At 64.1% G+C, this 23,816-nt stretch overlaps 1 protein-coding gene across 9 annotated transcripts in view; it reads left to right on the top strand.

Annotated features, from left to right (window-relative positions):
• Window positions 1-23,816, top strand: part of VAV2 (vav guanine nucleotide exchange factor 2) — a 115,539-nt gene that overhangs the window by 38,793 nt on the left and 52,930 nt on the right. For all 9 annotated transcript variants that reach the window (XR_013960716.1, XM_080670739.1, XM_080670738.1 and 6 more), the window contains exon 3: window positions 23,230-23,288. Coding sequence is in view for 8 of the 9 variants with exons in the window: in XM_080670739.1 (XP_080526865.1) it covers window positions 23,230-23,288 (59 nt within the window). In the remaining variant the exon portion in view is untranslated. The remainder of the gene's footprint in view (window positions 1-23,229; window positions 23,289-23,816) is intronic.

Genomic DNA, 23,816 nt, shown 5'->3' with positions numbered 1-23,816 from the left:
CGAGGGCCTCGGAGGACGGCCGGCCGAGGGTCTCAGGTGGTGCGCTGTGCTTGGCTTGCCCTCGGGTGGTGGCCTGAGGCCAGTGCACCGAGCAGTGGGCGTGGCCATGGCTGTGGGTAGGGTGCGGCCTGACCCAGCCTCCCAGGTCCCACCGGTGTGGAGCTGCCACCCACTGGGCCGTTGATTTCCCCGAGCAGGCGCATCGATGGTTGCGTCCCGGGCTCGCTCTGGTCAGGGAGGGAGGGAGCGGGCAGCCTCGGGCATCGACCCGACCCCCGTCTGTGTCCGTGGCTCCTCTCCCTTCCTGTTTGCTCATCCGCTTGCCGGGTGCGGACACTTTGGCTCTAGAGGCCTCGCTGCTCCCGGCCGGTGCTCAGAGCTGCTGCCGCGGGCGCGGCCTCCAGGCTCCCCGCCCCAGGCTGGTGAAGTCTCTGAGCGCCCGCTGGGAAACCGTCCTCCTTCCATGTGCTCCTCGTCACTCGGGCACCGTCAGCCCACCCGCTCTCAGAAGGACCGACAACCAGGCACACGTATGCACACGAGCACCTGCAGACATGTACACAGTTCACATGTACACTGTACACACATGTACACACCAAACACATGCACATACCTGCACCCGTGTACATAGTCCACACACATGCACCCGCACACACAGCCAGCATGCACACACATAGATAGCACACACACCAGCACACACAACACACATACATATGGCTGCACACGTGTGCACACAGTCCACACACCTGCACACACGTGTACACAGTCCACACACACCTGCTCACACATGTACACAGCCAGCGCACACACCTGCACACACATACATAGTAAAACACACTGACGCACATGCCTGCACATATGTGCACACAGTCCGCACACACCTGCACACACGTGTACATACTCCGCACACACACATGTACCTGCATACGTGCACACTCGTGCACAGAGTCAGAGAAGCCATGAGCGCTGACCCGCCGTTTCCGTGTTCTCTCTGCGTCCCTCCCCGGGAGCCGTGGCCATCCGTCAGCAGGCCTTCCCAGTGGGCGATGGTGGGGGAGGCCCCTGGGTTTTGGTGGCCGGGCCCCTGCAGATCTGAGGAGCTGAGCGCCAGGCGCTGTGGGCCTCCCTCCCGGGCGGGATGCTCTCAGCGTGTGTGTGAGGCCAGGAGCCTCTGGGACTCTGTTTTGGTGCCTCGGTGCCCCTCGGTGGGCCCCAGGGAGGTGGTGATTCCCAGACCCGGTCAGGCCTCCGAGAGGGGCTGCTGGCCCAGGTGAGTCCCTGACCCCCGGTGAGCGATCACACCTGTCTTCTCCCTTCTCGCTTACGATTCATTCCTGGGGAGCAGGGACTCCGGTCCCGGGGTGCAGCCCTCACGCCTGGTGGAGAAGCCTGGGATGGAGGTGATGGGGCAGGCGGGGTGCATCCAGGCCCGGCTTCGGCCACTGGTCCTCACCGCACAGGGCCGGTCGCTGCTCACCTCGTCGGGCCTCAGTTTCCCCGTGTGTAAGCTGAAGGACTGGCTGGATGACCACTTGATGGCGGCCGTCAGGGGTGCCCCTCTCGTCCCCACGGGCTCCCATCTCCGTCATCTCTCTCCTCCACGTCCTTTACCCTGCCCATCCCACTCAGATGGCTGGGAGCTTGAATTTCCCCAACTCCACGTGGTGTGAGCATGCTTTTTTTTTTTTTTGCCTGTGTCCACAGTTAATTAAATTTTAATTGGCTAATTGCTTCTCCCCGGCTCCCCAAGAGATTAATTGTTTCTGTTGAAGCCTAGCAATTGGATGTTTGTTGCAAAAGAGACGGAAGGAGACTAGGAAGGTGAGAAGAAACAAATATCAAGAGATAGCGAGTGCATCGCCACAAGGTGTCCTTTCAGGCGCCCGGAGGCCCTCCAGGACCCGGGGTTTCCCGAGGCACGGGGCTCTGCGCCAGGCGGGTGCTGGGTGGGGGAGCCCCTCCGGATCTCAGGGTGCAGCGGAGACGTCGCGGGGGGAGGCCCTGCTGCGGGTCAGAAAGCCTTTCCCAGGCCCTCCGACCCCCCTCTCTGCCTGCAACTCAGGTTCAGGAGGTTGGGCTGGTGCCCTGGAATGTTTATCCTGGGTGATCCTCTTTGGACTTCCGTGGAAAAAACAATCATTATGATAAAGTGGAGATAACCCAATATTGATCATTTTAACCCTTGAAAAATGTGTACAGTTCAGTGTCATTCACTGTATGTATTCGGGGTTGCTCAGCCATCACCGCTGTCTAATTCTACACTTTTAAAAAAATATTTTTATTGATGTCAGAGAGGAAGGGAGAGGGAGATAGAAACATCCATGATGGGAGAGAATCATTGATCAGCTGCCTCCCGAACGCCGCCCCCCGCCCACTGGGGATCGAGCCCGCAACCCGGGGATGTGCCCTTGGCTGGAATCGAACCCGGGACCCTTCCGTCTGCAGGCCGATGCTCTATCCACTGAGCCACACCGGCCAGGGCTAGTCCCACACTTTTCATCACCCAGAGGAGAGCCGATTCACTGTGTGTGTGGACGGACCACGTTTTGTTCATCCGTCACCCGCTGGCGCACAGTGGGGCGGCTTCTACCCTGTGGCTGTTGGGAATGGCCCGGCTGTGGACATGCACATGCTGGGGAGGCTTGGTTGACTTTAAGAAATATATATGTTTTTACTGATTTTAGAGAGAGCGGAAGGGAGAGGGATAGAGAACTAGAAACATCCATGTGAGAGCAACATCATCGATGGGCTGCCCCCTGCACGCCCCCTCCTGGGGATGGAGCCTACAACCTGGGCATGTGCTCTGAGTGGGAATCGAACTGTGACCTGCTGGTTCATAGGTCGACGCTCAACCCCACCTGAGCTTAAAGCCGAGAGCGAGACACACAGCTTTCCACCTGGACATTCTGTGGTCTGAAGGAGACGCTGCTTGCTTGTTCATTCATTCATTCATTCATTTATTCATTCATTCCACAGACACTGTGAGGTGCCCTGGGGGCAGGGGACAGAGTGGTGAGCAGACAGACCCCAGCCCCTGCTCTCGAGTGGGGAAGGGGAGTGGGGCAGCTCTCCCCCGTGTCAGCCTGGGGGCTGGGGGCTGAGGTCTTGGGGAGCCCGCCGAATCTGCACCCCGGCTGTGGCCCTCACGGACCCTCTTAAATACCCTCCCCTCTCCTCTCAGGACGTTCCGTTTTCAGAGATTGTGCGTATGAAACCAACGACATTCGCTAGGTAATTAGTTTTCCATCTTTAATTAATCAAGGCCTCACGATGAGTTACGTCTCCAATTAGCATTTCCTCTCCACACCTGACGGTGGCTCGCCCGCACAGGCGGCTCACTGGCCGGGAGGGCCGGCGGGGAGCTGAGCTGGGCGTGTCCAGGGCACTTGGCGACCTCTGGGATGACCTTCACCCCGGGGCGATGGCCTTCACCCCGGGACGATGGCCTGCGAGGACCCCAGTTCGGGTACTTGGCACTGTGGTCACCGACAGGCGGCACGGTGGGCGGGTGGCACCTGTTACTGTGGGAGGCGGCAGAGGGTGCCAGGCAGCACCCCAATCCCGAGCCAGCCCAGGGCTTCTCTGTGCTGTGGGGCTGGGGGGAGGGTCAGCCAGCCGCTGGGGCGCCCAGAGGGCGGGCATCTGGGGGGGATGACCCCCCGCCCCCATTCACTGCTGTGTGTGAGGTCTCCACGGAGCTGCAGCCTGGGGCCCAGGCTCCCCGGCTGGGTGAGCAGGCAGAGGGGACACTGGGCATCTCCGCCCCCCCCCCCCCTGGGCTCTCCTCTCCCGGGCTGACCCTGCGGCCTCCTCCGTGAAGCCGCTCCGGTGGCCCAGGCCTACAGGTTCGGGAACGGCGGGCCTTGGCCGTCGTCCAGCTGGGGGGTGGGCACGGAGGCCTGAGGGGGACACGGAGGCCTGGCGAGGACTGGGCCTGCTCTGTGGCTTCGATCCTGGACCCTGAGGCCAGGCCCTGGGTGAGGGGCAGGCCGAGCATGGCCCGGGGCTGACCAGCCTGAGGCTCTGGGCTCAGCCCCCGACAGCAGCCCTTCCCTGTCTGCGCGCCGGCGTTCACATCGGAGGTCGCCGGGTGGAGGTGGTGAGGCCTGGCCCCGCGGGTGTGGGTAGTGGGTGGGTACCCAGCACCAGGCCCAGGCGGAGCGCCCAGGGGCCAGCAGTGCCCAGCCGAGCAGAGCGAGTCCCGCCCCGGGGCTGGGCCGGCAGACAGCTCTCAGGGCCGCGACGAGGGACAGGACGCAGGGAGAGGGTGGCCGGCAGACAGCTCTCAGGGCCACGACGAGGGACAGAGGACGCAGGGAGAGGGTGGCCGGCAGACAGCTCTCCGGGCCGCGACGAGGGACAGAGGACGCAGGGAGAGGGTGGCCGGCAGACAGCTCTCCGGGCCGCGACGAGGGACAGGACGCAGGGAGAGGGTGGCCTGCAGACAGCTCTCAGGGCCACGACGAGGGACAGAGGACGCAGGGAGAGGGTGGCCAGGCAGACAGCTCTCAGGGCCACGACGAGGGACAGGACGCAGGAAGAGGGTGGCCGGCAGACAGCTCTCAGGGCCACGACGAGGGACAGAGGACGCAGGGAGAGGGTGGCCAGGCAGACAGCTCTCAGGGCCGTGACGAGGGACAGAGGACGCAGGGAGAGGGTGGCCGGCAGACAGCTCTCAGGGCCACGGCGAGGGACAGAGGACTCAGGGAGAGGGTGGCCAGGCCCTTTCGGCTCCGCCCACGGACGCCAAGAGCAGGCTGGCCTCCTGGCCGCATCCATCTGTCCCGGCTTCAGTGCCGTTTCTGGCTTGCGTGCATTCCTCGTTGATCTGAGACTGACATATTTAGCTGGTGGCAGGAATGGCTCAGAGCCCCTTCCCCCTCCTGAGACGGGAGAAAGTTCCGGGAAAGTCCGGTGTCTGGTGCCTTCCCGCCCCGAGGGCAGCTTTGACCAGGAAGTCGGCCGGCCGTGGGACAGCGGGGCCCTGGGCCGGGGGTCTGGGTGCTGGGTTCCAGGAGCCCCCTGGCCAGGCCTGTGCGGTGTCAGGGCGGGTCCCGGGAGGTGGCTCTGTGGGTGCCGCCCGAATCGCCGAGTCCTGGAGCCCTGGGCTCCGATCTCCGAGCCCCGCTGGGTCCTCCCTCTTTGCCGCCAGGCGCCATGCCCGTTAGCACCAGCTTCTCGGGCGGGGCTGGGGGCCCCGGGGAGGCGTGGCCACGCGCACGGGGTGGCTTTCCCTTCGGCGGGCGGTGGGGCGTATCAGAAGGGGAGGCCGCGGCAGGAGGGAGGCCTGAGGGGTGGACAGTCCAGTCTACCCCTGGGAGCGTGGCCAGGTCAGGGCGAGGGCAAAGGTAAGACGGAGGGGCTGGCAGTGCCTGGCAGTGTGGCTGTTGACCGGTGGCCGCGGGTGCCAGCGGCCGAGGACGGGGGTGGGGGGGTTGGGGGAGAGGGTTTGGTTCCGCCTCTGTGCTTATTGAACGCGTGACCTTGGTGCGGCTCCACGCCCTCCACGCCCTCAATGTCTTATCTGCATCACGGGCATTGGAATCACATCAATGACGTCAGCCTCGCGGAGCTGGGAGGGGCGGCCCGTCCCCATTCCGACCTCAGGTGCCCGGAGCAGGGCGCCCTCTAGGGGCTGGCCTCTGGCCTGGATGCCTGGGCGCTTCCCGGTCATGTTGGGTCCGGGTGGCCACTGGGCGTGCGTCAGATGGCCACAGGGAAGCACTTGGAGACGCAGCAATGAGACGCTGACAGCAGAGACTTTCTGCCCCGCTGGGACCATGCTCCTCTCCGGGTATTTTTTCTGTTGATTTTTAGGGAGGGTGGAAGAGAGAGGGAAAGAGAGAGAAACATCGACGTGAAAGAAACACATCGATGGGTTGCCTCCTGCACGTACCCCGACCAGGGCCCGGGGCCGGGGAGGAGCCTGCAACCAAGGTACATGCCCCTTGACCGGATTCGAACCCGGGACCCTCTGGTCTGCAGGCCGACGCTATATCCACGGAGCCACACCGGCCAGGGCTCCCCTCCATTTAAACAGTCCCTCGCTGAGCTGGAGGCACCCTATTAATTTAACCGCCATGTCCTCCAAGCGGAAAGGGAGAGCTGTCCTAATACCGTGGGCATGTCATCGGGGAGAGCAAATTAAACTGTCCTCGATGGTGTAGAATCTCAATCGCTCTGGGGAATGGAGTCGGTGAAGCAGGGAAATGAGAAATTGCAGACGTCCTTGGGCGGGAGGTCGGGGAAGGAAGGGGGTCTGGGAGCTCGTGGGGGCCAGGCGATGGGGCTAGGGACGGGGTCTCGGCGGCCGAGGGCGGGCAGCCGGCGGGACCCGGCATCTCCCAGCGTTCCGCCAGTTCTCTCGCCGCCTGGTCTCTGCCAGCAGGCTTCCGGCCGCCCCAGACCGAGTGCTGTGTCCCCGACAGTTCACGCGCTGAAGCCTTGGCCTCCGTGTGAGGGGTCAGAGGTGAGGCCTTTGCGGCCGGGTTCCGTCATGAGGCGGGAGCGTCGTGGATGCGATCGGTGACTTTATTTTATTCAATTTTAATTTTTTTATTTATTGGAGAGGAAGGGAGAGAGAGAGAGAGAGAGAGAGAGAGAGAAACAGCAGGGATGACAGAGAATCATTGCTCACCTGCCTCTTTGATGCCCCACTCTGGGGATCGAGCCCACACCCCGGGCATGTGCCCTGACCAGGAATCGAACCGTGACCTCATGGCTCATCGGTCAACGCTCAGCCGCAGAGCCCCGCCGGCCGGGCCCTGCTCTTTAATTCCTGTGAGCAGTGGCTTTGCACCTGCCTGGAGGCTCGGGCTGCTGCGGGAGGCCTCAGGATGGACGGGACCCCGGGCCCCCCGGAGGTGGAGGGACCGGCTCCCCTCGCACAGCCGGTGCCGTTGGTTGGAGAGCCGGGCCTTCAGCACCAGGCTCTCCCTTCCGGCCCCACCCGGCGCCCCTGTCTGCACGCAGGAGGCGCCCAGCCAATGCTTTCGGGCTGTGGACAGCGCTGTGGCTGCTCTGGGAAGTCCAGCCGTGGTCAGAGACGGGGCTCCCGATGCCTGCCATGGGGTTCCCCTCCTGAGAGGGAGACAGACAGACAGACAGACAGACATCGATGGAGAGAGGCGCAGAATGGGTTGCCTCCCGCACGCACCCGGACCTGGGCCCGGGATTTATTTTTATTTTTATTTTTTTTAAAAAATTTTTTTAATCCTCATCTGAGGATATTTTTTTAAAATATATTTTATTGATATTTTACAGAGAGGAAGGGAGAGGGATAGAGAGTTAGAAACATCGATGAGAGAGAAACATCGATCAGCTGCCTCCTGCACACCTCCCACTGGGGATGTGCCCGCAACCAAGGTACATGCCCATGACTGGAATCGAACCCGGGACCCTTCAGTCCGCAGGCCGACGCTCCATCCACTGAGCCAAACCGGTTTTGGCTGGGCCTGGGATTTAACCTGCAGCCCAGGTACGTGCGGCCAGGGCTCAACCTAAACGCTTAACAAAACACTCCAGTGTATGCTCTTGATGCTGTTTTTTTTAAAAGAGAATAACGCAAAGCCAGAATGGAAGAAAACTCCACATTTGAGACATAGGCACTCACCCCCCCATCCCGTACTCCAGTGAACGAATCCCGGGGAAAAACTTGAATCAGGAATAGGTAATGATGAAAGGATTCTCCCGCCCCCTCCCTTCCTCCTCTCTCTCCGCCCCTCCTTCTCCCTCTCCCTCGGGCCACGAGGCTCCCCCTCCCCGACTGCTCCCCCTCAAAGGGCCGCCCTCCCTGTGACACGCCGCCCACTCCCAGCTCGGCGCCTCTGCGGCTCCGCTGACAGCTCTGAGCGGCCGGTGGGCACGGTGGGCACGTTCTGGCGGGTCCCGGGCGCGCCCTGCCACCTCGCCTCTCTTTCTTTCTCCCGGGAGACTTCCCGATGCATCCCTGTCCGTCAGCATTCAGCCCCAGTGATGGGCTCGGCCGGCAATTCATCTTGTCCTTTCTTCCCGCTTATCTGAGCGGACCAAGCCTGGCGCCCTGCCTCCTGCCTCCCCCACGGAGCAGGTGTCCACCGGGGAGGAGCGGAGAGGCGTCTGGGAAAGACCCCTTTCCTCCCTCCTCCCTCCTCCCGTGGGCCGGCCTGGCCTGTGCCCACCTCCTGCCAGGCTCGGGGAAGGGAAGCCGTGGGCGTGCCTCTGTGTGGCGTGCCTGCCAACGGCCTGGGGGGCGCAGGGTTCGGGGTGGACCCCGACAGGCAGTGCGCTCCTCCGCAGGCCGGTCCCGGGGCCGGGGCCTCCTGGCTGCGGTGGGTTTCGTCCTCACGGCGGCTGGAGCAGGAGGCACGAGGGGGCACCGGGCTGACGTTCAGTGAGGGCACTTCCTCCGTGCAGCTCTCCGAGGCGGTGGCACAGGACATGCCCGGAGGGGAGGCGCGCCCCTTCCCACGCCCGCCCTCCTCCGCGCTCACCGCGCAGCCACCCGTGGGCTGTGTCCCCACCCTCGGCCGAGTCAAGAACAAGACGTGGCTGGGAGGAGGGGGCGCGGAGGTGCTGCTGGTCTCGGCGGTCTGTCTGCCTTCCCGTTGGGCAGGAGAGGAAGCGGAGGAGGAGGAGCTGGGTCTTGAAGCCCATGGTGGGCTCCGGGCTCAAACCCAGGCAGGTGAGGGGCTCTGAGGCAGGGGCTTTGAAGAGGCGCCCACGCCCCACCCCGTCCCGGGGAGGGCAGACGCGGAAGGGAGCCGGCCCAGCCCCCCGTGCCAGCCCGCCTCCCCCGGGAGACGGAGACGCTTGGTCGGAGTCCATAACCGCTTTCACGGGCGTTCCCCGCCGGGAGGGGCGGCAGGTTGGTGGCACAGCCGAAGCGGCCGCCGCCGGGATGCGGGCCAGCGCTGCCGTTTGTGACGGCGAGCCCTTTTCTTTCTGTTTCCGTTTTGTCTTTCAGGGACGGAGAGACAGAGAGACAAACACATCGACGTGACAGACGCATTGATTGGTTGCCTCCCACACACACACCTCGACCGGGGCAGGGATTGACGTAGGTGACCTTGATCGGAATCGAACCCCCGTCCCTTCAGTCCCAGGGCTGACACTCTAACCTCTGAGTTCATTCTGTGACCCCAATGCTCGTCCCCGGTCCCCACAGGCCCCTCGCTCCTCATGCCCCTCCCCCCGGGGAGGCGTGTGAGCGCTCGACTTGGGGTCCGAGCGGAGTTCCTTGGCCAGCCCTGCTGGGCCGCAGTGACCTGGCCTCCGTCACCTACCAGGGCTGGGCCCCCCACACACGTGTCCTCGGGGCTGTGGAGGCGGCCGAGTCCATGCGGGCAGGTGGCGTGCTCCTGCCGCCTGCCGCGGGCTCCCGCCACGCGTGTGGGTGTGTGTCCGAGGACCCAGGGCTGGAAACCTCCCCAAACCCACTGCAGCTGCCGCCTCCCGTCTTCCTGGGCCACGTGTCCAAAGCTTGGAGTTTTCTTTTCTTCCTTTTTCTTTAAAAAAAAAAAAATTGTTGTACTGATTTCAGAGAGGAAGGGAGTGGGATAGAAACATCCATGACTGGAGATAAACATCGGTTGGCTGCCTCCTGCACGCCTCCACCCCCCCCCCCGCCCCCCCAATTGGGAACCGAGCCACAACCCGGGCATGTGCCCTGACTGGGAATCGAACCGTGACCTCCTGGTTCATACATCGACGCTCAACCACGGAGCCACGCTGGCTGGGCCGGCACCCATTTCTGAGGGCCCCTGGGTGCCCGGCTCTGGGCACGACGGGGGGCTCCAGGGGGGAGGCAGACGTGGCTGTGCCCTCAGAGAGCCCGGAGTTTGCATCCTGCAGGCCTGGGAGTACCAGCCCCGCTGGGATTTGCTCTGTGTGGGGGCCCGTCCCCTGCCTCCCCTGGCCCAGCCTGCGTCCTGGGCCTGTCCCCCTCTGTCCCCGAGGCAGCCTCCCTCTGCGCTGGCGTCTCCCTCGGGCTCGGAGACCCGGGACCGCGTCCTCGCAGGCAGACCCTCAGCAGCCCTGTGCCCGGCCCGGCCGCGGCCGGCGGCGACCCTCTAAGTCTGGCGTAGGGGACCCGGGGCCCCTCACTGGTTGCCTGACCTTGGGCGAGTGGCTTCATTGAGCGTGTTTCTAGACGGCGGTGTGAGGATCCCAAGAGCGTGTCCGCTTTCCCTCCACTCGGCCGCCTGCCGGGTTTCTCGGCTTGTGAGCCGGGACGGCCGTGAATCCAAGCTGCGCGGCCCCGAGACGCACCCCGAGACGCAGCCTCTCCCCGTGGCCACCTGGGATGGGCCAGGCTGGCGCCCCCTCGGATGCTCTCGCCCCTGCAGGGGCCCTGCGGCTGGCTCCCGCGTGGTGCCCGCAGGGACACACTCCGGCCTCACGTCCTGTAAATGCTCAGGTGTGTCTCCTTGTGAATGACTCGCCGACTCACCAGGGCCGGCGTCCTCTCACCGGGAGAGAGGTCTCTCTGGTTTGTGCTGAGGAAAAGCATCACGTCGTGGGTGTGATTAATCTGGCCGCTGGCGGCCTCGGGGCCTGGAAGTGCGGTGCCAGCGCCTGAAGCAGCTGACGGGCGATGCCCTTGGAGCCGATCAGCTCTGACCGGGATGCTGACCGGCTCTGACCCTGGGAGGGACGTCGTGGCCTCCTGTCGCCGCAGCAAGCCTGGGGCTCGAGATGTGAGGCCCCAGATGCCTGCCTTGGTCTCCCGGATGGACGGACGGATGGATGCACGGATGGATGCAATGGTTCCTATGGGAACCGCTCTGGGCGACTCAGCCGGTCGCATCGGGCCCACCCCGGCCGTTAGGAAGCGGGCGAGCGCCTCCCCGCCTGTGTACAAAGGGCCGATGGCCTGGATGTGAGGGCGATCTGGCTTCGACATCTGTCACCCCATTGATCGCCAGGGTTGATTCGGCTGACCTGGCTGGCTAGGCGGGTGTCCCCCTCCTCCCTCACCGATCCGCGTGCGTCGCTCCGGAAGCTGCGCGCTCGGTGGAAGAGGGTGACCTTCCCCCAGAGGAGAGGACCGGTCTTCGGTCAAGGGTGTGATAGAGCTGCGCGCCCCTGCTCGAACCCCCAAACCAGCTCTCATAGGGCCGATGGCGGGCGCCCTTGTGGGTGTGCACTCAGAGCGGCTTAGGGTTATTTTGGGGAAACGCCCATCACATCACTCACCTCCTAACCCTTTGCCGTGCCCAGCTCTGTGGCACCGAACACGCCACCGTGTCCTGCAGCCACCCCGTCGGTCCAGGCAAAACCAGAGGCGGGGGAGTTACAGCGGGGAAAGCAGACCGTGTGGGGCTCTTGAACTGGTGGGTGGCTTGACGAACACGCCCTGGAGTAATCACCACGGGCAGGGGGCCGGGGCCCAGGAGCAGTCGCCTCCCCTCCAGCCTCCATCCCCCCATCTTTCAGCCGGGGCTCATCCCACCTCCCCCAGCCCGTGGGGACACATGGGAGAGCGGGGAGGGCTGGCAGGCCGCGCCGAGCACTCACGGGGCCCTGGTCGTGTGCTTGCTGCCGAGTGCCGTCACGCTCCTGCCGTTGGGAGTCCGGGGGCCCCAGGGGGTCCCTGTTGGTCTTGAGACGGGTGCGTGGACTCTCATGGCCCCTCCTGGGAGTTGTGGGCCGGGAGGGGTCCGGCAGGACAGGGGCTGCTGTTTTTGGACCCAGATCCTTCCCGGAGCCCAGCTGCCTGCGTCTCTGAAAACCTGGCTCCTCCTGGCGCCCCCTCCTTGGGAACGGTGGGCGGTGGGCTCCCAGCAGCTGAGGCTGCTTTGTGCCCCATTCCGAGGGGCCCGTGGGGCCTCGCTGTCCCCCTACCACATCCCCGCGGCATCATGTGCACTTCCACACAGCTCGTTTCTGCAGGGAGTCCCTCAGGGCTCCGCGGTGCGTGTGTGTGTGTGTGTGTGTGTGTGTGTGTGCGGGCGCGTGTGTGTGAGTGTGCGTGTGTGTGTGAGTGTGCGCGCGCGTGAGTGTGTGTGCGTGCTTGTGCGCGCGCGAGTGTGTGCATGTGTGTGTGCGCGTGTGTGCGTGTGTGCATGTGAGTGTGTGTGCGAGTGTGTGCGTGTGCGCGTGTGTGTGTGTGAGTGCGCGCGCGCGAGTGTGTGTGCATGTGTGTGCGTGTGTGAGTGTGTGTGTGCGCGCGCGTGAGTGTGTGTGTGAGTGTGTGTGTGCGTGCGAGTGTGTGTGCGCGCGCGCGAGTGTGTGCGTGCGTGTGTGTGCATGTGCGTGTGTGTGTGAGTGTGTGTGCGCGCGCGAGTGTGTGCGTGCGTGTGTGCGCGAGTGTGTGCATGTGTGTGCGTGCGAGTGTGTGCGTGCGTGTGTGCGCATGTGTGTGTGTGCGTGCAAGTGTGTGTGTGCGCGCGAGAGTGTGCGCGCGAGTGTGTGCATGTGTGTGCGCGTGTGTGTGCGAGCGAGTGTGTGTGCGTGCATGTGTGTGTGCGCACGTGTGTGCGCGTGTGTGTGCGAGTGTGTGCGTGCGAGTGTGTGTGCGTGCATGTGTGTGTGCGCACGTGTGTGTGTGTGTGTGTGTGTGTGTGAGTGTGTGTGTGTGTGTGTGTGTGTGAAGGTCACTTCCCACAGAACAGGCCTGGCAGATGGCCCGCCCTGCCCCCACCCCCACCCCACAGGGGGCACCGCTTGTGCTGGGACCTGCTGTCCTGGGGTCGGGCAGGTGGCCGGCTCTGTCCTCTGAGGGGGCCTGAGCCCAGGGAACCCTCTAAGGATAACACCCCCACCAGGAGACCCCCCTCTGCAGAGGAGAGAGGCGGCCTGGAGTCCTCGGGGTCTGCCTCGGTCCCACCCGGAGCCCCGGGGTCCCCCGGCTGCAGTCGGTGCTCGGCGTGGCCTGGGCAGGGAAGGCTCCCTCTGGGCCTGAACCAGCTCGGCGGCTTGGGCACTGAGCACACCCGAGCGCCCTGCCCCGGGACAGGTGGTTTTCCGGGGCGCAGCTTTCCGGGGAGCCTGGCAGGCAAGCGGCTGTTGTGCCGGCTGAAGCCCCGCTCTCCCGTGACCAGAGCTTGGCCTCTGTTGGTGGAACCGCCGGGGCGGTTGCTGGGCGGGTGTTCCAGTAGAGAACGCAGTTCCTGGTGGGGGGCCTGTCAGTGAGCGGCCCGGGCTCAGGGCCTGTCTGGTTCCCTGGTCTCCAGGAGGAGGGTGGTGTTGCGCCCACCAGACCCTGACACGGGCCTGGGCGCCTGGGGGGGAGATGGTGCCCCTCAGGTCGGGGGCTGCCCCTCGTCCAGGCGCGGCCGGAGCTGGTGTGCATCCCGGGCCAGCTGCCCTCGCTGGGTGGCCACGGCCGGTTCCGCAGCCCCTCTGAGTCGGCCTCAGCCTGCTGCGTGGTTACTGGGGTCCTCTTCCTGGCGGGGAGGCTGGGGGATGAGCAGGGACCCCATCATACGCTGGTCTCAAGGTCCCTGCTTCTGCCGAGCCTGGCGCTGGGCACGGGCAGTGTGTGGACTGCGGCTTGCGACGGGTGGTGGCCTGGCAGCGGCTGAGCGCCACCTGCGGGCAGTTCCAGGCCTGGTCAAGCTCCCGGCGCTCGCTCGCCGGCTCATCACGGCACGTGCGCACGCGGGTGGGCCGGGGGCGCCGTGCCTACCCCGGTCTGAGGCCCAGCCTGGGCAGGGGAGCCATAGGGCAGCCGGAAAGCAGGGTGCAAGACCGCAGGTTAGCACAGCGACCCACCCGGGAGGTGCCGCCCTGCCCTGGCTCAGCGTTGTCGCTTGTCTGTGGGGTGGCGGCTGTGCCATTCTAATCGCTGAGCACTTCGGGGCCTGTCTGCTCTGGGGGGCAGGCATCCCCCCGGCCCGGTGTCTGTGGCGGTCAGCAGCCTGTGGCTGCACAGCCAAGGACCACACACCCCAAGTTCCTTCTCGCCCAGTTCTGTGTCCCAGGGCCCTGCTCCCCCCAGAGGCCCCAGGGAGGGTCCCCGCCTTCCAGCTCCTGGGGCCCCCGTGCTCCCGACGGGTGGCTGCCTCGCTCCGTCTCTGCCTCCACTGTCACTTGCCTTCGCCTCTCGGTGTCTCTGTCTCTTACAGGGACACCAGGCACAGGGGGTGAAGGCCCCACCCTGATCCTGACCTCGTCATAGCGAATCGCACGTGCAGTGGCCCTTTGCCCCAATTCCACCTGGGAGGTTTTGCGAGGGACATGGATTTGGGGGGCCCTCGAACTCAGTACAGACTGCAGTTGGCCATGACAGCTTATTCCGGGGACCTGTCCGTCGTGCCAGGCGCTGGCGGGGCCCCCTTTGGGGACTGTGTCGATGGCTCCTGGCTCCGGGCAGGTGCCCACGGCGGCCTCGCCCTGCGTTCTTCCTCCTCCCGCGCCTCCCTCGCGGTCTCTCAGCTCCGTGACCCCCGAGTGGGCCGGCCTTCCCCAGGGGGACCCAGAGGCCTGTTTTCTCGGAAGCGGCCTGCGCTGTCCCACCTGTTTCCATACACGCTGTGCGCGGAGGGACCTCGCCTTGACCTCTGCCTCTGCTGGCACCGCCCGTTGGCCACGTGGGTGGGCATGTGGGCGGGCATGTGGGCGCAGGGGCCCGAGCTGAGGCAGCCTAGGAAGCGAGGGCCCGTTCTCCGCTGTGGTCCGTGCGAGCAGCCCGCAGTCCGGGGCCAAGGCGCCCACCCCGTCCCGCGAGAAGGCTGCTGCCTGCTGCACACTCCCGTCACCCCCCAGGCCTCAGGTCCAGGCACCTCCTCCAGGAGGCCTTCCCTGATCTCCCCACCCCCTCAGTGAGGCCCTGCTGGGGCTCCCACCCCCCTGGCTGGCCTGTCCTCTGCCCCACAGCACGGAGCCCAGAGGGTCCTGTGAGATCCAGAGGCCTGTGGTGGCTCTGTCCCGAGCACTGGGGTTGCTGCGTCGTAGCTGCTCCCGAATGCTGTTGCACACACACGAGGAGCGAGGACCCCTCGGCAGGCGGCTGTGGTCCCCACGTCACAGACAAGGGCCCGGGACCCCTGGAGCTCAGGGCATCGCTGGGATGGTGGGACCGTGGGCAGCGGAGGCCAGCCCGTGTGGGACATCGAGGCTGGCACCCGCCCCTCCTGGGGCTGTACCTCGGGCCGGAAGCTGGGACAGGCACCTGCCTGGCTGGGATAGTGCGAGACCTTGGACAGGGTCCCCCACCCCCGCTCCCTCCTGCAGAGAGTCCAAGGCTGAGTTCACCCGCCTCCATGGTCCCTGTGGGTCTTGGGCGGTGCCCCCCTCTGGGGAGAGGGTCTCTCTCGTACCCAGAGTGCGACGCAGGCAGGAGGCCGGCAGGACCTCCGCGCCAGGGCCAGCGCTGTCCTTGCCCCCGCGCCGCCCCCCAGGCCCTGCTGACCTGTTTGGAAACCTGCCGGCCGGATGGAGACGCCTGGCGTGGGCAGTGGGCAGTGGGCAGTGGGCAGTGGCTGCTGCTAAGGGCGGTCTCCCGGGCGTGGCTTCCTGGGCATTTTCCCCAGGCCGGTGTGGGTGGGGCTGGCAGGGATGGGCGCTGCAAGGCTGCTGGTCAGCTGTAACAGAAGGACCTTAGACCGGGGCCTGAACACAGGGTTCTCTCTCACCTCCGGAGGCCGGGACTCCGAGGGGCCCAAATGGTGGGGTCCGGCGGGGCCTCTCTTGCTTTGCAGTGGCTGCCTTCTCGCCTGGGGGGGGGGGACTCACCTTCCGGGTCTCCTTGTGAAGACACTGGTTCTATTCACAGGACACAGGAGCACACAGCCACGCTCGCCCTCACCTGCTGGCCCTGTGCAGGGGGGCCCGCCCGCCTCTGCCACGAGACAGGCTGGGGAGAAGACACGGGGGGGGGGGGCAGGGTGCCACACGCCCCCGAGGCTCCGGGTGCTCCAGCCTCAGCCAGCTCCCCGCGGGCCAGGGTCAAGGAGCTGATCTAGCGGGAGATTCCGCCCTCGTGCGCCTGGGCCAGGGGTGGGCAAACTTTTTGACTCGAGGGCCACAATGGGTTCTTAAACTGGACCGGAGGGCCGGAACAAAAGCATGGATGGAGTGTTTGTGTGAACTAATATAAATTCAAAGTAAAGGAGCGGAGGGGAGACCAAGAGAACCGGATAGAACAGCCGGATCCGGCCCGCGGGCCGTCGTTTGCCCACGGCTGGCCTGTGCTGTGCTGGCGCGTAAAAGCCAGGCTCCTAAGCCATCGTGTCCGAGACAGGGGTGCCGCCTGAAAAGCTGCTGCCGCGAGCTGCGAGATACGGTTTCTGTTCCCCTTCCCGTTAAAGTGGCCGCTCGTCAGGGAGGGCGAAGAAGCAGCTCTGAAACCCATCGTCTCTCCAGGCAGCGGCTGCTGTCCCTCTCTCCTATTAGCAAGCGGGTTTGACGGAGAGTGGCGGCTGGGAGCCCGGAGCGGATGTGCCAGAAATGCCGTGCGAGGGGGTTCCGGGGAGAAACCTTAGCCAGGAGGCTGAACTCTTCTTCTGGCCGCTTCCCCTTTAAGGGCACTTGGCACTAATCAGACCATCCAGGTTCTCAGCCCGCCCTGCTGCTGCGGGCAGGCGACCACTCTGACCCTCGGTGTCTTTGTCTGACTATCGTGGGTGGTTGATGGTTCGGTGAGGCATCGGGGTGACTTCTGAGCCCAGTGCCCAGGCTCACGGTCAGAGTTCAGGCTGGAGGTCAGGGCTCAGGCTGGAGGTCAGGGCTCAGGCTCAAGGTCAGAGTTCAGGCTGGAGGTCAGGGCTCAGGCTCAAGGTCAGAGTTCAGGCTGGAGGTCAGGGCTCAGGCTCAAGGTCAGAGTTCAGGCTTGGAGGTCAGGGCTCAGGCTCAAGGTCAGAGTTCAGGCTGGAGGTCAGGGCTCAGGCTCAAGGTCAGAGTTCAGGCTGGAGGTCAGGGCTCAGGCTCAAGGTCAGAGTTCAGGCTTGGAGGTCAGGGCTCAGGCTCAAGGTCAGAGTTCAGGCTGGAGGTCAGGGCTCAGGCTCAAGGTCAGAGTTCAGGCTGGAGGTCAGGGCTCAGGCTCAAGGTCAGAGTTCAGGCTGGAGGTCAGGGCTCAGGCTCAAGGTCAGAGTTCAGGCTGGAGGTCAGGGCTCAGGCTCACGGTCAGAGTTCAGGCTGGAGGTCAGGGCTCAGGCTGAAGGTCCCTTCAGCTCAGTTCACTCCAGGAGGTTCCTGGTGGGCCTGGTGCTCGGAGCGCTGCTCTGGGCTCTGACTCGGCGGGATTGCCGGTTTGGCCAGGAAATGGTTGCGTGCCCAGGGCTGCGGGTCCCCAGCATCTGGGGGCTGGGCCTTGGCTGTCCTCTGGCAGATTGCCGCCACCCCGGCACCGATTCTAGGCACCCCGAGGACGAGGACAGGAGGGGCAAACAGAATCCATCCCCAAACAGAATCCATCCCGTTTCTGGCAACTTTTCACGTCCCTGGGAGGCTCTTCACGCCTCAGTGACTCCCACGGTGCCGAGAAAGGGCCGGGCCAGATGGGCGGGCTCAGTTTCTTCACCTGGGAAATGGGCGGATGGTCCCCACTCCACAGGGGTGTGCTGGGGCCGGACCACACGGGCTGAGTCAGGAACCAGTGTGCCGGCCAGAGGCGGGCTGGGCCGGGGCGGCTGGGCCCACTGGGGAGCCAGCTGTGTGGACCCTGCTTTCTGGCCCCTGGTTCAGTGGCCACTACAGGGAGAGGGGAGGTTTCCGGTGGGCCTAGGGCTCTGCCCGCCCCGTGCTGTCTGCACGGCCCATTTCGCATGCCAGGCCTGGGCACCAGGGGGCTGCTTTGGGGATTCTTGTACCTTCTGGGGCTGTGACTCCCCGCGGGGCAGCAGACCTGTGTCTGGTTAGAGGCTTGGACTGGATCATAGCGGGGGAGATGAGCTGCTGCTTGCATTTAACACCTTTATCCCACCGACCTTTTCTTTTTTTAAAGAAAATATATTTTATTGATATTTTACAGAGAGGAAGGGAGAGGGATAGAGAGCTAGAAACATCGATGAGAGAGAAACATCCATCAGCTGCCTCCTGCACACCTCCCACTGGGGATGTGCCCGCAACCAAGGCACATGCCCCTGACCGGAATCGAACCCGGGACCCTTCAGTCCGCAGGCCAACGCTCTATCCACTGAGCCAAACCGGTTTCGGCTGAGTGACATGTTTTAATGCCCGAGACTTCGGGGAGAGGCCCCCCCTGGGGGGGTGGACACCCGCAGACAGTTCCCCTCCTAGCACATCCCCTACGTGCGGTGTGTTCGCGGCAGAAACACGGGGAGGAAAGGGCGCCGTTCTGCCCACGCTGACATGGCACCCCACCTGCCGGAGCTCTGAACGAGCTCATGTTTTTAAAAACCAGGCCCTCTCTCCCCTACGTGTTTTACAACCTGTTTTTTCCTGATGGTGTTTATGAATGTGTTGTAGCAATACATTCCCTCCTACGACGACACCAGCTCAGGATCCCGCTGTGTGGGCGCGCCTTCCTCTTTATTTCTCTGTGTTTCTCCGCCAGGCGGCTGCCAGATTTTCGCCTGTTTGTAAATGGCTGCAGTGAACGCGTCCGGAACTAAATTGTCACGCGGCCGTTGTCTTTGACGCCTTCCTAAGGCTCCGCCTGCAGAGCGCCCCCAGCCCGATCCGGCAGGGTCCCTCCAGCGGGCACCCCCTGGAGCCTTCCTTGGTGCCGGACCCTCTGAGCGGTGCTGAGCAATGAGGCCTCTGGAATGTTCTCACGGCACCTTCACCTCCACGCGGGTTGGCAGCCGGTGTGCAGGCCCGCACAGCCCCTGGGCCCAGAGCTGGCCCTGAGCCCTGACCCAGGACAAGGGGGACCTTAAGGCTGTGGCTTCAGGGCTGGACCCCGAGCTCCACGACCTGCACCTGTGGCTCGCGGGGGGAGCTCCAGCAGGGACGCTGCACCCTGGGTCCCAGGTCCTGCCGGCCCGTCATCCTGAGCCTGAGCCTGAGCCTGAGCCTGTCAGAGTCTGTGAGGCGTGAGGACTGGGAACCGGCAGTGGGCACAGAGGGCGGTGAGCTGCTCCCGGCCCGGAGAATGGGGGGCTTCCCACACCTGCCCCGCAGGGCTTGCTGCGGCCACACCGGTCACCCGGCCCCTCGGGACATGTCCTCAGCCCTCCTGCCGCCTCCCTGCCCGGCAGGAGCAGAATCTGGAGTTTCCGGCCCGGCATGGGGGCGCTGCCCGGTCTCAGGGGCCCGCGGGGCCAGCAGCCCAAACGCCGTCAGCCTGTGGCTCCTCGGAGGAGGCAGTGACCCTCCCGCCCCCCCCCCCCCTCCGGGCAGGGTCCTGGGAGCCCCATCCGGCTCTGGGCTTGGGGTCCGCACTGGACGCTGCTCTGCCCTTAGCGTCCTGGGGTCCAGACCACGTGTCCTTTCTGCAGACGTCCTCCCTGCCCACTCCGCTGGGCTCCCCACCTCAGCACCCCGGCTTCGCAGGCCACCCCGAGATGGACAGTGCCGGGACCAGCCGGCCGCACATCCGAGCCACGTGGGGCCTTACACAGACCTGCAGGTTCCTGGAACCCCTCTCACTCAGAGCCGGGGGCCAGGGGTGCATTCTGAACTCCTCCTGTAACGTGAGGGGCCTGCTGGTGTCCAGGGATCTAGACCTGGTAGAGAGCCAGGGTCCGCGTCGGCCACGCTGGTGGGGGCAGGGTCAAAGCCTCAGACCCCAGTGTCCCCCCTCGGGCTGTCCCCTCCACCCGCCCCCCAGTCCCCTCACCAGCATTAAAGGAGCCGCGACATTCTATGCCATGTGAGGCGGGTGGGGGTGGGGGTGGGGGCAGGGGCGGGGGGAGGGCCTTCAGGGAACAGCGCAGGCAGCGGCTTTGGGGGGCACCACGCAGGCTGTCCCCCCGGTCTCCCCGCCTGTCCCCATGCCCCTCGCACACACGGCCTTTGCTGGCCCAGGAATGAAGCTCCGTGGGCGCAGGTGGTGCTGGTCCCGTGGGGGCGGGGGGGGTGGGCAGGGACGGGGCGGTGTGTCTCCATTTCATTCATTAACTGCGGGAAGAGGAGACGTGGAGATAAAAGTGGGAAAATGTCATCCTTTGACATTTACGTTTTCAGAGGCGTTGGCAGGCGGTGTGGGAGGTTTTAGATCCTCTCCCCGAGCGACGGCTCCGGGGAGGCCGGGCGCCCTGCAGGGCGGTGCTCCCTGCTCCGGGGCCTTTCACGAGGGGCCACGCCACGCCTCAGCTCACCCCACGGCGGTGTCGGGCCTCCCGTTTGCCCGCAGCCTCTCCGGTCCTCAGGCCCCCGCGCGGGGTTTCCGTGGCTCCGGGAAGCACACAGCCCCGCGGGCGGAGCGAGGGACAGGCCTCGGGCGGAGCCGGGCACCGGGAACCCTGCTCACGGAGCTGAGTCCAGCCTGGAGCCGTGGCCGTGAAACCGGCCCGAGGCTGCTGTGGTCACAGCCGCTGGAGGAGCCACCCTGAGCCCCGGGACCACGAGCACAGGGCGGCGCAGACCGTCTCCTGCCCGCGGCTCGCGCTGCGGCAGCTCCTCGCCGTGCGAAGCCGAGCCTCTGCGCCGGCTCCAGGTCGGCAAATGGTCCTGTCGCCCGTGTCCATGCTGACCCAGGGCTGGTGCCCGGCGGCTCTGCAGGGGGGTCCAGCCTGCGTCTGGCGCGTCGGGGAGGAGTGTGCCCGTTGATGGGTGATGTCTGCCCGGTGGGCATCGGAGGGGGGCCCCATCGTCCGCCAGCCGTCCCAGGGCACGCAGCAGTGCTGCTCTGATTTTGTTCTCTGTAAATATTTGGCGGTCTTAAAAGCCAAGAAAAACAGCCCAAGCCAGGTTGCTTGTGAAAGATCCCTCAGAGCTCCGGGCCGGGAGCCGGCGGGGCGGCTGCATAATGCGCGAGGGAGTCTTGTCTGAGAGCACAGACGGGGCCTGTCACCCGCAGGTTCACGGCTTCCGCGCGCCCCGGCCCCTGAAACAGAACCACGCACGGCTGCTGGCCAGGTCTGCTGCCTCGCGGGCTGAGAAAGGGCCCTTCTGTACGGTGTGGGGGTTTCCCCGAGCCTTTAAGAAGTTGCTGCTGGCAGGAGAGCAGTCTAAAAGGACGTCGGGGGGATGGGTCCCAGCCGCGGGGCCTTGGTGGGGGACCTGCCTTCAGTTTTCCTGTCTCCCGAGTGTGCACGGCAGGTCAGGCCTTGGAGGGGCGCGAGGGTGCCCCAGGGCGAGGCTCTTAGAGGCCTACTGGGCTCCGTTCCTGGGACACCCCGCATTCAGCAGGGGGTGTCTGTGAATTTAGCAGCCGGCCACCAGGGGTCATGTTCAGGTTCCCTTTCCCCAGATACACGCACACACTCACATACATGAACACGCACTTCAGCTCTTATGCACACTCAAGCTCACATGCCAGGAACCAATTCCAACATGCCATAATTATAAGAGTTTCACCAACAGGTTGGTGAAGTTTGAGCGGCTCAACAAGGGCTGAGCCACATATGTGATTACCTGTTGGAACGGCTAAACGGCACTTCCCCAAACCTGAATAGGATAATCGTTGGCTGCCAGACAGCTCAGGGCATCTTAAATCTGCATGTTATTGCCTCCTGTTGGCCAAACACCTGGAGAGCTGTAGGCTATTCCCCAACCCGACAATGCTTCTGTAAATCTTACCCAGGCGTCCTCAAACTATGGCCCGCGGGCCACATGCGGCCCGCCGAGTACATTTATCCGGCCCGCCGGGTGCCGCTGCCTGTCCTGCTTAGCAGCCGACGCGTCCCGGGCCCGCAGTGCGCATAGGAATTTGTTCATAGTTTTTTTTTCAAACTATAGTCCGGCCCTCCAACGGTCTGAGGGACAGTGAACTGGCCCCCTGTTTAAAAAGTTTGAGGACGCCTGATCTTACCCTTTGAAGTGCATGTCTCCACATTGCCTTAAGACAAATTGTGTTAATAAATAGCAAGGGATCCTTAGACAAGGGGTAGTCTTTTAGCTCCTTTAGCTGAAGCTCCTCTGACCCTCAGTGCCATTCAAAACTATCTTTCGTCCTTGGACTCCTTCGTAATCTACGCACAGCCCCTTTCTCCAGATGGCTGAAACCCTTTGTAACGCTGGGACAAGAACCCCGGCACTCATAGAAGCATGCACGTACTCACGAACATTCATGCACACACATGCACACGCGCAGAGCACACACTTCAGCTCTTATGCCCACTCAAGCACGCACGCACACACGAGCACACACAGATGAACTTGTGCTCGCACAATGGCGTCTCCAAGGCGAGGCCGCCGTCCGCCTCCCTGTACTGATTCGTGAGCAGCTTCTTTGCTGTGCTGGTGTGTGTTATACCCTGTGCTCCGGGGTCAGCCACCTCCCTCTCCCTGCCTCGGTTTCCCCACAGTCAGTGCAGAGCCCGATGCCCGCTAGCTGCCCGTCGTGTTGAAGATTGTGGAATAACTGCGCCGAGGTGGGTGGGAGCTGTGTGCCTGGGACAGGCTGGCCGGAACACAGGGTGGGGGCCACCCAGGGAGGAGTGGCCATGGTCGTCCCTGAGCCTGTCACAGCTTCCTTTTTTTTTTTTTTTTAAATATATTTTATTGATTTTTCACAGAGAGGAAGGGAGAGGGACAGAGAGCCAGAAACATCGATGAGAGAGAAACATCGATCAGCTGCCTCCTGCACACCTCCCACTGGGGATGTGCCTGCAACCAAGGCACATGCCCTTGACCGGAATCGAACCCGGGACCCTTCAGTCCGCAGGCTGACGCTCTATCCACTGAGCCAAACCGGTTTCGGCACACAGCTTCCTTTTTGACACAGCTGCTGGTCTGGGGGCACCGCCAGGACCCCCTCACGCACTCTGAACCTGCACCGGCAGCAGGCAGCCCTCGGAGATCAGTGCACCCAAATGACCGATTCTGCGCAGTAAGTGCAGAACAGGTGTCCGCCTAAGTACCAGCTCCTGTGTCCCCCCCAGGGTGCAGGGTGCGCGAACAGCCCTCTGCTTCTACAAGACCTTGCCTTGCCGCTTTATTTCATTTTACCTTAAATATGTATGTTTTTTATTGATTTCAGAGAGGATGGGGGCGGGAGAGAGAGATAGAAACATCAGTGATGAGTGAGTCATTGATTGGCTGCCTCCGGCACGCCCCCTGCTGGGGATCGGGCCTGCAACCGGGCCTGTGCCCTTGACTGGACTTGAACCCGGGACCCTTCAGTCCGCAGGCCGTCGCTCTGTCCACGGAGCCGAGCTGGCGAGGGCTGCATGACCGCTTTCCGGTGACTTCCGTTTCCTTGTGATTGACAGGAGCCTTTTTTCTGTCGTCCCCCAGGTCATCTCCGCCGTGTCCAGACTGTCCCTGCACAATGTGGCCCAGAACAAAGGGATCAGGTAAGCCCCGGGGCACAGGCCCGCCACCTCCACCTGCCCCGCGGCCTGGTCCCAGCCTTGTCGTCCATTTTCAACGTGTTTCGGGTCCCCTGTAGGCCGCGGCTGGCTGGGCGGGGAGGAGGGGGAGGCGTCTGCCCGCACCAGGAAGATCTCGCCGGCATGCTACTGATGGCTGCGAAATCAGTTTCGATTTAGGCAATTAGGTGAACAAATGAATCCTGTCACAGATCATTGCCCGCATGCGTGTGCTCTGCACGCGTCAGAAGCGGGGCCTCCGTGGAAATGAAGGAGCTGGCGGTTGTTTGTAGTGACAGACAGGGCACGGGGACCGCCCACCTGGGCCTCAGGTCTCCCGGCAGGACCGTCTCTGCTTGGTGTCCGTTCTGCTCAGAATCCTGCCCCCACCCCGCGGTCTGGCGTCTCACCTCTGACACGTGGAGGGGCCCACGGGCGGGGGTGTGGTGGAGGGCAGCTCCACATGGCAGCTGCTCATTGTGGGTTCTGGCTCTCAGATTAGGGTCCGAGAGA

The sequence above is a fragment of the Plecotus auritus genome (genome assembly GCF_963455305.1).
Source record: "Plecotus auritus genome assembly, chromosome: 5".
Taxonomy (NCBI): domain Eukaryota; kingdom Metazoa; phylum Chordata; class Mammalia; order Chiroptera; family Vespertilionidae; genus Plecotus; species Plecotus auritus.
The sequence above is the reverse complement of the archived record's forward strand: the minus strand, read 5'-3'. Positions and strand labels throughout refer to the sequence as shown.